Below are 17,220 nucleotides of genomic sequence, written 5' to 3'. Positions count from 1 at the left end.
AAAAAGTGAGTTATTTTTCACTTGGAAAGGAAATATAAGTATGAAACTTCCAAAAGTGTGTGTAGCCAATTAAATATCTAAGTGGGAACTAGTGTTCTGTGCTTTGAATTCACCGAAGTAAGGCCAATTTTGTAGATTTTAAGTATAAAGATAGTTTCAGATTTTCCATACTTAACTATAGGATAAACCATATTGTAGCCATTAAAAAAATTTTATAAGCCATCATCTGGATTTCAAGAAGTTTGAAGGAAGGTGTCAATTTTATAAAAACCTCAACGATGAGTAAAATCCAGAGTGTTTTATTCCCTGACAGCACCGAATGTGGGCTCTTCTAGTTAAGTGGAACTGCATTCATTTGTAAAGGGGTGTTGCCACCCAGTGAAGTGCTGGAGGCTTGACAGTCAAAGGAGAATTGTGTGAATGTTCCAATTGACTTACCTGATAGACAAACCACTGGCAGAAGGCTGGGGAGATCCATTCTCATGCATGAATGCCACAGTCCATAAAAATAGCCTTTCTTCTTTTATTCTTTTCCCCAATCTTTTAAAAAATAAATTTGAGATGTTATTTTCCATGAACTCACACACTGATCTCTTGTTGTCCAAGAACTCATTCATAGTCTCAAAGCAATTATTTCACCTGTCTCCTGTTGTATGAGTCACTGTGTGTGCACTTATTTTTCTCAGGGAGGACCATGGTATGTATTTTTAAAATACATAATTCATCATCTATTTCACAGTATATTTTTCAAAAATTTTTCTTCATGTCAGAGTGGCTTTTAGAGTTTTAAAAAATCATGCTGATGGATGGCAAAAACCACCACAATATTGTAAAGTAGCCTCCAATGAAATAAATTAGTTTAAAAATCACAATCTATTGTTTTTCTTGTTTTATTGCTAACATCCTTTGGTCTGAGATATAGATTATAAAGTTGCTTCTGTTTCTGCCACTCTCTTTTGTAACAAGAAGTGGGAAAGACTCTGTAGTTGTGTTGCATTGGGGAGGAGGAATAGGGCTGGATATTTGAAGGGCTGTCATTTGGAGAATTTATATTTGTTTTGAGTGGTTGGAGAGCATGAATGGATGGGAATTCAGAGTAGGGAAGGGCTTCTCAGTTATTGAGAAGATGCTTTAGGGAGCAATGTCTTCGGATGTACAGAAATCCAGCAGCAGCTGAATGGCAGTTGTCAGCTCAGTCATAGACAGAAATCCCTATCAACACAGTTAAAATGCCTCACTTACTGTACTGGACTCCTACAATTATTTGATTCTTAAATTTCTTTTCTGCTTGACATTTAGTTGTCCATTTCCCCGAATTTTAATGGATGAAAAACTGTTTTATACACCAGGGACATCATATGCTCTTGTAATAAAGATAGAGGATAAGAAACTTGTCTGGTTTTGTCCACTGTGTCTGTCAAGTGGTTTATTCATAGACTTTCTTGGTCCCACCTAAAACCATCTGTCACTTCTATTCTTGAACGGTTGTCTAAAGCTTACATGTTCTTCAAAGAAATAAGACTTTTTATTGTCTAAAAATTAGCTAGGGCCTTCCCTGGTGGCATAGTAGATAAGCATCTGCCAGCCAGTGCAGGAGACATGGGTTTGATCCCTGCTCTAGGAAGATCCCATGTGCCTCAACTATTGAGCCTATTATGGTCTAGAGCCCGGGAGCGCCAACTACTGTAGCCTGTGTGCCCTAGAGCCTGTGCTCCACAACGAGGGAAGCCACTGCCATGAAAAAGTGGCCCCTGCTCACCCCAACTGGAGAAAAATCCGGAGCAGCAATGAAGACCCAGCACAGCCAAAAATAAACAACAAATAAATAAAAACTAGCTAGTTGTGTCACAAAGTAACTCTTAGATTCATATTTTTAGACAATAGTAAGAATCAGTAGTTCTTGAATTACTTTTACCTTGAGAATGTACAGCAACAGTAGTTCCAATTTTGATACGAGAGACCATTTGAGGATGCTTATGCACCATTTTTTCAGTCCAAGCAACAATCTTAGGAACAAAACCAATTTTGAGAGATTAGAATAAAAGATAACCAAGTGACAACAAATGTTGAGGGTGACATTTTTCTCTTTGGAAGTACAGGCATTTTATACAATACCTTGCTCCAGTTATTATATTTTGCATAGCTGTGCCTGCCTGGGTTATCTTCTTTAACATCAAACTGTTTTTCAACCTCTTCTTATACATTGTGAATCAAGATTCTGTTCGACAGGGGGAAATGATAAAATACACACTTACAGGGGAAAGAAAAACAGTTATCTTTCACTTGCAGAAATTTTCTCTTCCTTCATCTCTGTCTTTGATCAAGTTTACACTGTTTCTTCATGATTCTCTAACCGTGTCTTTTAGATATGTCATGTGTCTGGATTCCTATCTTCCCATTTATCTAGAGCAGTGCTGTTCTTGCTGATTGACTGATCTGAATTTAGAGGAAAAACAGAAGTGAGGTGTACTCCTAATTAGAGTTTATTTAGGACATGAGACCATGTACTGCTCATGAATATTGATTCTCATTAACATCACCGACAAGCACTTTATTATGCATATTATAGTTAACTCACTGTATGCTTGGCTTTTGACTTAGGATGAATCTGGGATTTTTGAGAAAGAAAAATTTGACAATACATTTGGAATCAAGGGGCGCCTGTTGTGCACTAAAACTCACATGAAGTCTGAAAACTTTGGAGATTATATTTTGGGTTGTCCCTGCAGCCATATTTAATTGTCTTAAACTCTAAAGAGGGCTTGTGGCTTTTGCTCCACCTGCATTAAAAGCAGAGGAATCAGGCAAAAGAGAGATTTTTATGGTCTCAGAGGTTGATAGGTAACATATGGCAGTATTAATTAGTCACAGGAAGCTCGTATCTAAGAATATTTTTAGACTTACACATATCAATTTAGCTCTTGTGATAACAGCGGCAAAAGAAAATCGTGTGAGCTGAAATACGACCTTCCCACATATGCAGCTGCATGAGGACATCAGAATGGTGCCAGATTGCTGCTGATGGGAACTAGAAATTAAGCCTAAGGCTGGAAATTAAGATCCATGTCCAGATGTTATTTTCCTGAGGCATTCCACTAACCAGCAGCCAGGTTTAAGTAGATGAAACCAAAATACTTTCTCTTAAATATTATTTTAGCACTCCAAGATTTACTTAATTTGTTAAAAATATTCCTAAATATAGGTGAAAGGATAAATAATCACCCCTGAGGATTTAATGATGTAAATGGCCAGTGTTTATTGAGTCTTTCTTATGCGCCATTCTGTTCAGCATGATATTTACATTTTATCACTTACTCTTTACATCAACACTATTAATCTGGTACCATTATAACTCCCATTTTCATAGATTTTAGGTAGATTTCCAACATTGATATAACTAAAATACAGAAGTTGAAATTTGAGCCTAGAAATGTCTCACTTCAGTACTCTAGCTGTGAACCATTATACAACAGTTATCCATCATAAGGAGGGAAAGCCCTGGGTATTGCTGTCAGATCTAAACTCTTCTTAGTCTACTGAGGCTTCTACAAAGTTTGATCAGTTGACTGCTGCTAAGTCGCTTCAGTCATGTCCGACTCCGTGCGACCCTATAGACAGCAGCCCACCAGGCTCCCATCATCCCTGGGATTCTCTAGGCAAGAACACTGAAGAGGGTTGCCATTTCCTTCTCCAATGCATGAAAGTGAAAAGTGAAAGTGAAGTTGCTCAGTTGTGTCCGACTCTTAGCGACCCTATGGACTGCAGCCCACCAGGCTCCTCTGTCCATGGGATTTTCCAGGCAAGAGTACTGGAGTGGGGTGCCACTGCATTCTCCAGATCAGTTGACTAGCTCTCCAGAAAGCCCAAGTCTCAAGATCAGGGAGCAGGTTAGTTCAGAGAAGAGGCAAAATGAATCTTATTTGAACAATTTCATGGCTCCTTCCATATGCTGCTTTTAGTAGGAATGGAGATTGCTTTGGCAATTTGTGTGTGTGAGTGTGTGTGTGTGTTTTTCCTGTGGGTGCATAAAAATTTTAGGATTATTTTGTTCTAGTTCTGTGAAAAACATCCTGGGTATTTTGATAGGGATTGCATTAAATCTGTAGATTGCTCTGAGTAGTATGGGCATCTTAATAATATTAGTTCTTCCAATCCAAGGGCATGGGATCTGTTGTTTCCTTCATCAGTATTTTATAGTTTTCAGAGTATAGGTCTTTCACCACCTTGGTTAAGTTTATTCTCAGGTATTTTATTCTTTTTGATACAATTTTAAGCAGAATTTTTTTTTTTACTCCCTTTCTGATAGTTCATGTTAGTATATAGATAAGCAACAGATAATGCTTATTAATCTTGTATCCTGCAACTGCTGAATTAATTTACTCTAATAGTTTTTGGATAGAGACTAGGATTTTCTATGTAAAGTATCTTATCTTCTGCAAATAGTGATAATTTTACCTGTCTCCTTCCAATTAAAAAAAAATTTTATTGGAGTACAGTTGATTTGCAATGTTGCGTTAATTTCAGGAATACAGCAGAGTGAATCAGTTATACATATATTAATACATATGCCCACTCTTTTTTAAAGATTCTTTTCCCAATTAGACCATTACGAGTCCTTAGTAGAGTTCCCTGCACTATGCAGCAGGTTCTTATTAGTTACCTACTTTATATGCAATAGTGTGTATATGGCAATCCCAGTCTCCCAGTTTATCCCTCCTGCCCCTTGTCCCCTGGTAACCATAAGTTTGTTGTGTATATCTGTGACTCATGTGTTGTAGATATATTCATTTGTACCCTTTCTCTTAGATTCTGCATTCATGTGATATATGAAATTTGTCTTTCTGTGTCTGACTTCACTCAGTATAATGATCTGTAGACCCATGTTGCTACAAATGGCATTATTTTGTTCTTTTTTATGGTTGAATAGTATTCCATTGTATAGATGTATCACTTCTTCTTAATCTTTCCCTGTTGATAGGCATTTAGGTTACTTCCAAGTCCTCATTTTTGTAAACAGTGCTGCAATGAGTGTTGAGGTGCATATATCTTTTCAAATTATGGTTTTCTCTGGGTATATGCCCATGAGTGGGATTACTGGGTCATATGGTAGCTCTATTTTTAGTATTTTAGGGAACCTCCATGACTATTCTCCATAGTGTCTGTACCAGTTTACGTTCCCACCAATAGTGTCGGAGGGTACCTTTTCTCCACACCCTCTCCAGCGTTTATTGTTTATAGATTTTTTGATGCTGGCCATTCTGACCGACCAGTGTGAGGTGATACCTCTTTGTAGTTTTGACTGCATTTCTCTAAATAATTAGTGATGTTGAGCATTTTTTCATGTATGTTTTGGCCATTTGTATGTCTTCTTTGGGGAAATGTTTGTTTAGATCTTCTGCCCATTTTTTGGACTGGGTTATTTGTTTTTTTGATATTGAGCTGCATGAGCTATGTGTATATTTTGAAGATTAATTCCTTGATGGTTGCTTTGTTTGCAAATATTTTCTCCCATTCTGAGGGTTGTCTTTTTATTTGGTTTATGGTTTCCTTTGCTGTGCAAAAGCTTTTAAGTTGTATTAGATCTCATTTATTTACTTTTGTTTTTATTTTCATTACTTTAGGAAGTGAGTCAAAAAAGATTTTGCTGCAATTTATGTCAAAGAATGTTCTCTGTATGTTTCCTCTAAAAGTTTTAGAATGTCTGGCCTTACATTTAGGTCTTTAATCCATTTTGAGTTACTTTTTGTGTATGGTACTAGGGAATGTTTTAATTTCATTCTTTCACAAGTAGCAGTTCAGTTTTTGTAGCACCACTTACTGAGGAAATTGTCTTTTCTCCACTGTATATTCTTGTCTCCTTTGTCATAGATTAGGTGACTGCAGGTACTTAGTCATCTCTATTGAGATGATCAAGTGATTTTTTTTTTTTTATCTTTCCTTTTGTCAGTGTGGTATATCACATTGAGTAATTTGCAAATATTGAACCATCTTTGCAACCCTGAATAAATCCCATTTAATCATGATATATGACCCTTTTTATATATTGTTGGATTTGGTTAGCTGGAGATATCACTCTTTCTGACTGACTTCAGACTATACTACAAAGCTAGGTCATCAAAACAGTAGAGTACTGGTCCAAAAAAAGACACATAGACCAATGGAACATAATAGAGAGTCCAGAGAGTCCATTCCCACTGTTGGTGGTGGTGGTGGTGAAGTCGCTCAGTCGTGTCCGACTCTTTGCGACCCCACGGACTGTAACCTACTAGGCTTCTCCGTCCATGGGATTCTCCAGGCAAGAATACTGGAGTGGATTGCCATTTCCCTCTCCAGGGGATTTCCCGACCCAGGGATCGAACCTGGGTCTCCCGCATTGCAGGCAGACACTTTAACCTCTGAGCCACCAGGTAGCAATGTAAACTGGTATAGACACTATGGAAAACAGTATGGAACTTCCCCCCAAAACGGAAAATAGAACTACCATGTGATTCAGCAATTCCACTCCTGGGTGTATATCCAGAAAAAAAACAAAACACTACTTTGAAAAGATACACCCAGGATATGGAAGCAAACCAAGTGTTCATCAATAGACAAATGAATAAAGAAGATGTGGTATACGTATACATTGGAGCATTACTCAGCCATAAAAAGAAAGATTATCCTTTTGCAGCAAAGTGGATGGACCTGGATAATAATATGCTTCGTGAAATAAGTCAAACAGAAAAAGACAAATACTGTATGATATCACTTATTTATGGAATCTAAAAAAATAAAACAAATGAATGTGTACATCACAAAATAGAAAGATATTTACAGATTTAGAAAGCAAAGTAGTGGGGAGAAGAAAAAGATAGGGGTATGGGATTAAGAGATACAAACTACTTTTATAAGAATAGGTAAGAATATACTGTATGAAACAAGGAATTATAACCATTATTTTATAATAAGTTTTAAAAAATTTATTTTTTTTAATTGAAGGATAATTGCTCTACAGAATTTTGTTTTCTGTGAAACCACAACATGAACCAGCCATTGGTATAAAATTTTCAGGAGTAAAATCTATGAAAATACGGAAACATTGTGCTATACACCTGAAACTAATATTGTACTCAAATGTACTTCAATTTTTAAAAAAAGGAGGAATGGAGAACTGTGGGCCAGTATATGTGTTACCATGAGTTTTGGAGTGTGCGTATGTGTGTGTGTGTGTGTAAGTGCAGTGGGGAGGGATGTTTTAGGGAGGCAGAGTCATGTTATGCTGCCTGATAAATTGGTCTGGACTACCTTTCCCTGATATCCACATTCCTGCAGGGTGCTGCTGCTGCTGCTAAGTCGCTTCAGTTGTGTCCGACTCTGTGCGACCCCATAGACAGCGGGTCTACTCAAAAAGCATGATTCCAGGTTTCTGCATGATCTCAATTCTCTCCAGGGACTTCCTAACTGAATTACCTTGTATCCTACTCAGCACTTATGGACATGGATTTCCCCCAACATTGGAGGCATATTTCTATGTTAGATAATAAACTTTAAGGCACTAATTTTTATTCAGTAGGAGGGAAAGGGTGCCACTGCTGATGTGTGTGCCACTGCTGACAGTCTCTAGTTATCCTGTTGCTCTTTTTCTGTGGGAAAGGGAGCAAACGTGCTACTTTAAGGTAAAATCTATCTTGGTAATTTAATTTTCTGGAAATTAAAAAAAATATCACACAGATACTTTAAACTAAATAGTGGTTTATATGCACTGTCTAATGAAGGGTGTCTAAGTAAATCATTGTGTCAAACCAGCCTCTTAATGTGGTTTTATTCAAACTGGTGTCTGGCCCAACCAGATGTTTCTGTGCTTAGAACCCACTTCTGTTACTGACTGACACCAAGTAACACATGTAATTAATATGCAAATAAAATTATCTAATAATTAGTACTTGGAGACAAGATTTTAAATAGTTCTTGTCTGCACAGATCACTTTACATATTTATATTTCCAAGGAAGGTAACTATCTGATTATGTGGCTTTCCCACAACTGTGTCTAATTTGGACCAATTTCTAGAAATCATATCCTAATTAGATAAAACTAATTTTTATAGGTAGTTTAACACTTTAATTCTTGATGTAAATAGAAAGAAAGTACTTGGCATATGACAAAACAAAAAGCACACTGTTTATGCGGATCTGGATTCAGACCTCTGTTTGAGTCAGACTTGTTCCAAGCTTGGAGAAGGCCAAAGAGGAATAAGGGCTGATAAAGTGGATGGCTGGCAGCCTCCTGCCTTGGAGTTTCCTGTCACAGTGATCTATTCCACTAACTACACTCAGTGTCAAGCAGTCAGCTTCTTGTCTACAGTATCAGGATATTGAGGAAAATGTACTAATTTATTTTTAACCTGCTGTTCAAATCAAATTATACAAAGTTAGTTAAAATTTATTTTAGCTTGGGCTAGATCCAGTACTCTTGCCTGGAAAATCCCATGGACGGAGGAGCGGCTGTGGTCCATGGGGTGGCTAAGAGTCGGACATGACTGAGCGACTTCACTTTCCCTTTTCACTTTCATACATTGGAGAAGGAAATGGCAACCCACTCCAGTGTTCTTGCCTGGAGCATCCCAGGGACGGGGGAGCCTGGTGGGCTGCCGTCTATGGGGTCGCACAGAGTCGGCCACAACTGAAGCGACTTAGCAGCAGCAGCAGCAGATACTTTGTAAGAATTAGTTGATCATAAGGAATCTGGGTCAGGTTTGTATTAATGAAGTAAAGTGAAGATTGTAAAAATTGAGGAACATATTTTAGAAATCTGGCCGTCAAGTGATTCAAGAGATGGTCACCAGGAAGTATATAGTATAGAGGGGTGATTTCTTTTAGAAATATTCAAGACAGCATATCAACCTCAACATAAGCCCAGAGTCTGTAATGTCCTACTAATTTCTGTGATCTTATGTTTATAAAGTTTCTGCTTCTAATTTTAATGGTACAGTTTATAAAATTATAGAAAAACTTATCAATGTATTAATTAAAAATGTTTAGATTAATAATTTTGAATATGTTCTCCTCATGCATTAACTTCCCTGGTGGTTCAGTGGGAAAGAATCCGCCTGCCAATGAAGGAGACGTGGGTTCAATCCCTGGGTCCGAAAGATCCCCTGAAAAAGGAAATGGCAACCCACTCCAGTATTCTCGCCGGAAAAATCCCATGGACAGCGGAGCCTGGCAAGCTATAGTCCATTTAGTTGCAAAAGAGTCAAATATGACAGTGATTAAACACCAAGGAATAACTTACTTTTGAATATATTCTCACCATACATGAATTTACATGTTTGTTTCACAGCCTTCTTGAAACAATGGTAAAAACAAAGATAGTGACCAACAATAATCACACATAATAACCTGTGACTCTAAGCCATAGGCAAGAATGTTTTTTGTTTACTTGTCTATGTGTGTATTTCCTTTAATAGTATTTAAATTTGTTAGGGATATTGTAGCAATTTAATAAATACAATCAAGTCATGATGAGCAGCAATAAATCCCATTCTCTAATATGACACTCTAGGATCTTTGAACCAGAAGTAGAAGGTTTTTTGAGTTAACTAAGTTCGGTAGCAGAGGCATGAAATATTAAATCAAAAAGAAAGAACTAATGTGTAGCAATTTTGAGTGATGGGGTCCCTGTAAAGTGTGCTGCTGGAATGACAAGGGCTGCAGGAGTTCAAACAGGACCCCTCAGTACATCAAACTGCTAAATATTTTAAAGTATAAAAACACACTTTGTTTGCTCTAGTATATGTTGATTTGTGATATTCATCTCTGAGCTACCTTCTTATTTGTTGCCCTAGGGCCCAGACTGTGTGTGCATGACCCATGGCTAGTGTTCGATAATTTCTAATTTCCTCTTATTTCTCTATGGGACCACAGTGACTCATTTCTGCATCTGAGGCCATTTGAGAATTCTCTCCTCTTAGATTTAAGTCTTATTTTACCGTGTTGTTTTGGTTTCTCTGAGGAAGAATTTCTTTCATAAAGAATTATTTATTATAAATTTTATATTCCCAATCTCTGACTCAAAGATAAACATTGTACTTTGGGTCTCTTTTTATGTATCAGGAGAATTTGAATATAAGAATCTGGTGTGGGCACAAGGAACAACTCTGCTCAATGTCATGTGGCAGCCTGGATAGGAGGGGAGTTTGGGAGAGAATGGATACATGTATGTATATGGCTGGGTCCCTTTGCTGTATACCTACCTGAAACTATCGCAACATTGTTACTTGGCTATACTCCAGTATAAAATAAAAAGTTTAAATAATGAAAAAAAATGCAATGCTGGTAGTCATCAGTAGTGCTGAGTTCCGGGCTGATTACCTGTCAGGAGTAATGAGTGTGACCAGACCATCCATGCCTGCTCACGTGCTCTTTGTCCTCACCAGGGGTTGAGTTTTAGGGATGGCAGATACCATAACTGTCATTCTTGCAGATCATAATAAACATAAGATAGAACTTGAGTGCTGAGTTTGAGCTCATCATTTTTATAAGCAGGCCTCCATACTCTGTTTGCAGGCAACAATAAGTGTTGCTTCTTAGAGCATTCATTTTGAGGGGCACCAGTATAAGATTATACTTTCCTTTCAATTTTAAGACTCCTCAGACTTTGAGTATCTAACACATTTGAATATTTTCATAGGACTTACTCATAGTGCATTTGATTTTGATCCAATGCAGACTGAACAAACTGGGATTCCTTTGCCCTGATTTGGAAATCCACCGTCATGTTAGCAGCTACATGGTGGGCGGCGTCTGGGTACCAGAAGTCAAGCTGTGCAGATGAGTTCAGTGTTATTCACAGTTGTTTATTTGTTCATGCAACACATATTTATTAATAAATGACCATGTGTCATATGCAGTGAAAGGAATTTGGGGTTCAACATGTCGGAAGTATGAACTCTTCTCTTAATAAACCTATGAGATTTTTGCAAATATATTTAAAAACTGTTGAATATTGGGCAGTGGGAAAAAAAGCTACTATAATGATCATATTTTTTCGGACATAATATATTCAAATGCAAAAAGAATGATCAGCTTTTGGTTAATCTGTTTTCTTCTACCACCAGTTGGAGTTGTTTCACAACTGATTTAGCCACAGCATCTGCCTCTGGTTGGGAATATGGATTCATATGTGGCTTCTCCCTCCCCTGCCCCTGCTCTTGGGTCAGGCCTCCCTCAGAACCAGATGTCCCTGTAAACTCTGGAATTCCTGGAAAGATTGTGTCCAGTGAAGACATATTCTCTAGCCCTGTCATTTTCCCAGCAGTATGTCCTTGGGCAGATTACTAAAACTCTTTGAGTTTCAATCCTCCTCCTAAGAAATGGAGCTAACAGCCCTCCATTGGGAGTGTTGTGGAGGTTATGAACAGCTATTACATCTGGGCCACACAGTATTTAGCAACTGCTGGTTCCCTTCTCTTTATTTTCTGCTAGTTGAGAATTTCAGAAATTTGGTGAACAGCACTGTAAAGATAGAATTCAGATTAAAATAATTCCCAGTTCTTATTCTTGAAAATCATACTCAATCGTGAAACCAAATGATGTATCATTTCCCAACCTCGGAAATGTGGAGAAAATGCTCACTTTCCACCCATTGTGCCAAGCTTGTGGGCATAGCTGAGTCTGCCTGGCTGTTCTGTAGATGAATCCCACTCTACTTCTAGGTCAGTCCTGCTCCAGTATAAGGCTGCTGTGAACCAACCAATATTTGTTGGTTTGTTTTGATCAAAAGGCTACAGTATAAATTAGACATCTGTGAGGTATAAGAATGATTTAAAGGTGAGTTGCTGCTGCTGCTGCTGCTAAGTCGCTTCAGTCGTGTCTGACTCTGTGCGACCCCATAGACGGCAGGCCCCAAGGCTCCCCCGTCCCTGGGATTCTCCAGGCAAGAACACTGGAGTGGGTTGCCATTTCCTTCTCCAATGCATGAAAGTGAAAAGTGAAAGTGAAGTCGCTCAGTCGTGTCTGACTCTTAGCGACCCCATGGACTGCAGCCTACCAGGCTCATCTGTCCATGGGATTTTCCAGGCAAGAGTATCGGAATGGGTTGCCATTGCCTTCTCCCTAAAGGTGAGTTAGGCCATCACAATAGCAATTTCTCTATCCTAACAGAGTTATGTGGTGCATGAATTTTTGTTGTCGTTTAGTTGCCAAGTCACGTCCAACTCTTTTGCAACCCCATGGACTCTAGCCTGCCAGGCGCCTCTGTCCAAGGGATTCTCCAGGCAAGAATACTGAAGTGGGTTGCCATGCCCTTCTCCAGGGGGTCTTCCTGACCGAGGAATCAAAAATGAGTCTCCTGCATTGGCAGGTGGATTCTTTACAACTGAGCCACCAGGGAAGCACAGTGCAAGAGTTTAGGGCTCACTGGACTTTCATGAACTAAATAAGCATCAGGTGCAGAGCTGGATGCCAGGGTTGTGGCAGTTAATAAAAGAGAAGCAAGAAGCTTAATGTGGAAGACAGGCCATCTCTGCATTTCCAACATGCTCACCCATGCCAGGGGCAAGCACAAGGTTGCTTCTAGGGGCACAAGAAGCAACCCATCTGGGTCATGAGAGCTGATGAACAGAGAGGGACTTTCTCCAGGAGATAGTGCCTGAGCTGGATCTTGAAGAATAAGTAGCATTTAGCCAAGTAAAGAGGAAAATACATCTCTCCCAAGAAAAGGTGTATAGGGCCAATGTGGGTGAGTGTTTGGTATTAATAGTGCTTAAAGGGTAAGAAAGAGGGTGGAGTAAAGAGGTTGGAGATTATGAAGTTCTTGGAATACCACATCGATATCAATAGAAGATGCTTTCTACAGTACTTATTATGACCAGGCCAGCTGAGCATTACCCAAATATTAGCTCATTTAGTCTTTATAGCAACTTTAGGAAGTAGGTATGATTATTATGTCCCCACTTCACAGAGGAGGAAATTGAAGCCCAGAGAGGTTAAGTAACTTGCCTAAGGACACAGAGCTAGTGTAAAACTAGGATTTGAATCTCTGAAGACCATGCTCTTTCCGTACTAGGCCACCTCTCACTGAAAACCTTCAAACAGAGGAATGTAGGTGTCCAATTTTAGAGCAATCAGGTTGCAGCTTGACTTCGTGGGAGGCAAGACTAGAACCCTGAACATAGGAGAAATTGTAATTGTCTACTGAAGTTGTCCCTGAAAAAGATAGAATAGACATGAATTTGGCAGTGACAGGGGAATGAAGAGGAAAGTATGGATTTGAGAAACATCTGGGAATTAGTATAGGCAGACTCATTTGGTGTGGAAATAAGGGAGTATCTGACTAGACAGATCTCAGATTCCATTCTGGGTTTAAATTTGACATGTCATCTTGGTCGTTTAATTTACTGTCTTTGAACTTCAATTCTTCTGTTTTAAACACGTTAAATTGGGACACAGACATTGACAATCTAATGAATTTGAAATGATATATTTGAGCAAAATCTGGGAGACAGTGAAGGTCAGGAAAACCTAGTGTGCTGTAGTCCATGGAGTTGCAAAGAGTTGGACACGACTTAGTGACTGAATAACAACAAGGTGGCTGGAACAGTGTGTCTTGTAGAGGAGAAACTGAACAAATGATAAAATGATTACTTTAGTCCATTGGGTTTTAAAAGACAGATCTAACTTTAAGAGTTTTCTTTCAAAATGGACCTGCTCTTAGGAGGGGACACTTCTTGGTATTATCAAACAGTGCATTGATGTTATCAGGTAAGCAGTACCTTGATGTAATCATAATTATGATTATGCCACAGAAATTAGACCACTGGTATAGATCCGGATGGTAGTGAGGAGAATGGAGTAGGCAGGCACTGTCAAGGTTGAAGAAGAGGCCATGATAAGGTCAGGAATGTCTCCCTATTTCACAATTCCACCTAGAAAATGCTGTTGTTTGCAAAGTTTTTGGCTGGGAAATAGAAGTGGTAATTTGGAGAAAAATAAACAGAAACAATGAAAGGATTAGCAGTGAGTTGAGTTATCCAATCATCACCATTTCCCCCAATTTTTGTCTTTGGTAGCTCTGTGGCTGTTAAAAATAAAAGGCAAAAGAAGCAGCTTTTAGGAAATAGAAAAGATAAGATAGCCCTTTACATGCTTTACCTGGCTGGTTTTGGCTAAGTGCTTGTTGATGTTTGCTTGTTTTTCATTCTGGAGCTTCACACGGAGTACCTTGTCCCTGTAAGAACACAAAAGGTGAAACTTGTGAACTGGAAAGGAGCATTTCCTCATTGTCTTCCCAAACACAGTCTGGAACACAGGGCTGTGAGATTGACCCATCAAAGTGGACAGGAGCAATTGCAAGGGTGGTGGCAATCAAACCTACAGGCAGGAGGAACCTCATGGTTCTTCTTTGCCTGTCCAAAGACACTCTGCTGGTTTTATGTCTCAACTCTTATCTGGAGGAACAGCTAGTTTCCTCTTTGGGTTCTGGTGGATAGAATGTGCCCCCCACCCCTTCGCCCCACCATTTTCTAGTTGGGAGGGGAGTAGGATGGCAATGTTAACGCTAATTGTCCTCTTTGTGACAGGTGAATTCCATGCTACTCACAGACATTTTACAGTTAAGAATTCCCATTGTACAGATGGAATGGGAGGCAAATTTCCTTGTTTAGCAAATAACTTGTCTGGTGTCTCAGATGGTAAAGAGCCCGCATACAGCGCAGGAGATCTGGTGTTGATCCCTGGGTTGGAAAGATCCCCTGGAGAAGAGAATGGCTACCCACTCCAGTATGATTGCCTAGAAAATTCCTTGGACAAAGGAGCTAGGCGAGCTATAGTCCATGGGGTCGCACAGAGTCTGGCACGACTGAGCGACTAACACTTTCACTTTTGCCCAAGGGAGCAGAGTTAGTAAGTTCACAGAGTTGACCTTTGAATCCAATTCTTTGCTCTAAAATACTACTCTATCGTGTGCTTGATGTAAATGATGGAAGAAATCGGTTTAAATTTGCACTTGGAACCTTGGAGGAATTAGGGTATCTGGCCACAGAACCTTGATGGCAAAAACTATGATTTGAAGCCCCATTGTAAGTTCTTAAATTAAAAATGTTTATATTACACATTATTTTGAATATACTAAAAATATTAGAATTAATCTGGAAAACGTTGTTATGGTCACTGTCTAAATTTTATACTTTTGCCATCATTTATATAAATGATGATTATATAAATGATGGCAAAAGTATAGTGAAGTGAACCTGACTGTAACTGCTGAATTACTCTTGGTAAAGAAGTAAACATTACAGAAATTGATGAATTACTTCCCTGCTCCTTTCCCCTTTTTTATCCCTTCATCCTCAGAGAGAACCCCTATTCATAAAGCAACTTGAAGACATGTAAAGGGCAAGATAACATGGTTGCTCAAATGTTTGTTCATTGGCTATTCTGGTTAGGGTCTAAATGCTATACATGCCCAATAAGTGCTTTTTGAAAGTTGAATTTATGAAAGTCATTTATAAGTCACTTTTAAAGTGTCTGGCAGGGAATCTTTAATCTTGAGCACAACTCAATTAATTATGGATTGGAGAAGGCAGCAGCTTTACCCAGAATTATAGGTAAGGTAATAAAGTGAATGAATTTGTCTGATCAGATAGCTCATTAGAATTTCCTTTTAAAACTCCCTCTTCACATTGACAGATGTATAGACAATCATAAATGAAACTTCTCAAGTGTTATATTTTTATTATAAAAATAATTCTGTTGGGGAGGTACTCCTGTTATATGTGCAGCAGTGACAGCTTCATTCCTCTCCATCTGAGAGATGTACAGTATGACTTGTCCCTCAGGAGGGTTCCCTTGCCATGATCCTGCAGGTAAAGAAGAAGAGGGGATTACAAATGCCTTCATGTTGTTGATATTGGAGAAGTGTATCAGCACTAGAAAATTCCAGAGCAGATTCTTGCTCCATTGATTCTAAGGGTGTGTTCGGCAAGAGAACAGAGGAAAAGGAAGAACTTGACTTTGGAGTTATACAAATGTAACCTCAGAGTAGTTCCCAAACACTAGCTGCTTTACTTTGAGCATGCTGCCTTCCAGACCTTAGTTTCCTGGGCATGCAAATAGGACCCCATCAAGTGGTTATGAGGGTTAAATGAGATGAATATATATGTCAGGGATTTGGTAGATGGTAGGGACAAAAAACATGCCTGTGTCCTCCAAGTGCATGCCTGCTAAGTCACTTCAGTCATGTCTGACTCTTTGTGATCACATGGACTGTAGCCCGCCAGGCTCCTCTGTCCATGGGATTCTCCAGGCAAGAATGCTGGAGTGGGTTGCCATGCCCTCCTCCAGGGGATTTTCTTGATCCAGAGATCAAACTCACACCTCTCACATTGCATGAGCAGGTGGATTCTTTACCACTAGTGCCACTTGGGAAGCCCATCCTCTAAGTATTAATACAATCATCAAGTTCTATAAACAGATGCACTGTCCATTATCAGGCTGCAGGACTGATGAGTATCAGCATATATCAGATGGGAGGGTAAAGTGGTGGCCATGTCCAATAAGGCAAAAATATCTCTGTATTTGTTTTAATGTGTATTGCTTCAAGTAAAAAATATTTTATGTTATAGCTTTGCTTTTTGGAATTTTATTTGGATTCTAAAAGTAATAAATACACATGGAAAAATAATTTATCAAAATACAGAGAAGTTGAAAGAAGAAAATAGAAGTCACTCTTAATTCTAGCATTCTGATATATTTTCTACATTAAAGCCTTTTTCTGTTTGATTCGTTTCAAAACTATAGAGAAAAGACTTCTATGTCTGTTTTTTCAGGTCAACTAGGAAGGACACTCTTATTTGGGGATCTAAGTGAAGAAGGCTGAGCGCCAAAGAATGGATGCTTTTGAACTGTGGTGTTGGAGAAGACTCTTGAGAGTCCCTTGGACTGCAAGGAGATCCAACCAGTCCATTCTGAAGGAGATCAGCCCTGGGATTTCTTTGGAAGGAATGATGCTAAAGCTGTAGCTCCAGTACTTTGGCTACCTCATGCGAAGAGTTGACTCATTGGAGAAGACTCTGATGCTGGGAGGGATTGGGGGCAGGAGGAGAAGGGGACAACCGAGAATGAGATGGCTGGATGGCATCACTGACTCGATGGATGTGAGTCTGAGTGAACTCCGGGAGATGGTGATGGACAGGGAGGCCTGGTGTGCTGAGATTCATGGGGTCGCAAAGAGTTGGACACGA

The 17,220-nt window shown here is 39.1% G+C and overlaps 1 protein-coding gene across 1 annotated transcript in view; it reads right to left on the bottom strand.

The window, feature by feature from the left end:
* CPA3 (carboxypeptidase A3) overlaps window positions 1-14,372 on the bottom strand; it is a 33,104-nt gene extending 18,732 nt beyond the window's left edge. Inside the window, 7 exon segments of the mRNA XM_040234445.1 lie at window positions 439-540; window positions 1,916-1,931; window positions 1,933-2,006; window positions 2,116-2,218; window positions 10,678-10,802; window positions 14,132-14,207; window positions 14,305-14,372. Of these exon segments, the coding sequence (XP_040090379.1) occupies window positions 439-540; window positions 1,916-1,931; window positions 1,933-2,006; window positions 2,116-2,218; window positions 10,678-10,802; window positions 14,132-14,207; window positions 14,305-14,372 (564 nt within the window).
* Between the last annotated feature and the right edge of the window lie 2,848 nt (window positions 14,373-17,220).

This window comes from Oryx dammah, unplaced genomic scaffold (genome assembly GCF_014754425.2).
Source record: "Oryx dammah isolate SB20612 unplaced genomic scaffold, SCBI_Odam_1.1 HiC_scaffold_2, whole genome shotgun sequence".
In the NCBI taxonomy this organism is placed as follows: Eukaryota; Metazoa; Chordata; class Mammalia; order Artiodactyla; family Bovidae; genus Oryx; species Oryx dammah.
The sequence above is the reverse complement of the archived record's forward strand: the minus strand, read 5'-3'. Positions and strand labels throughout refer to the sequence as shown.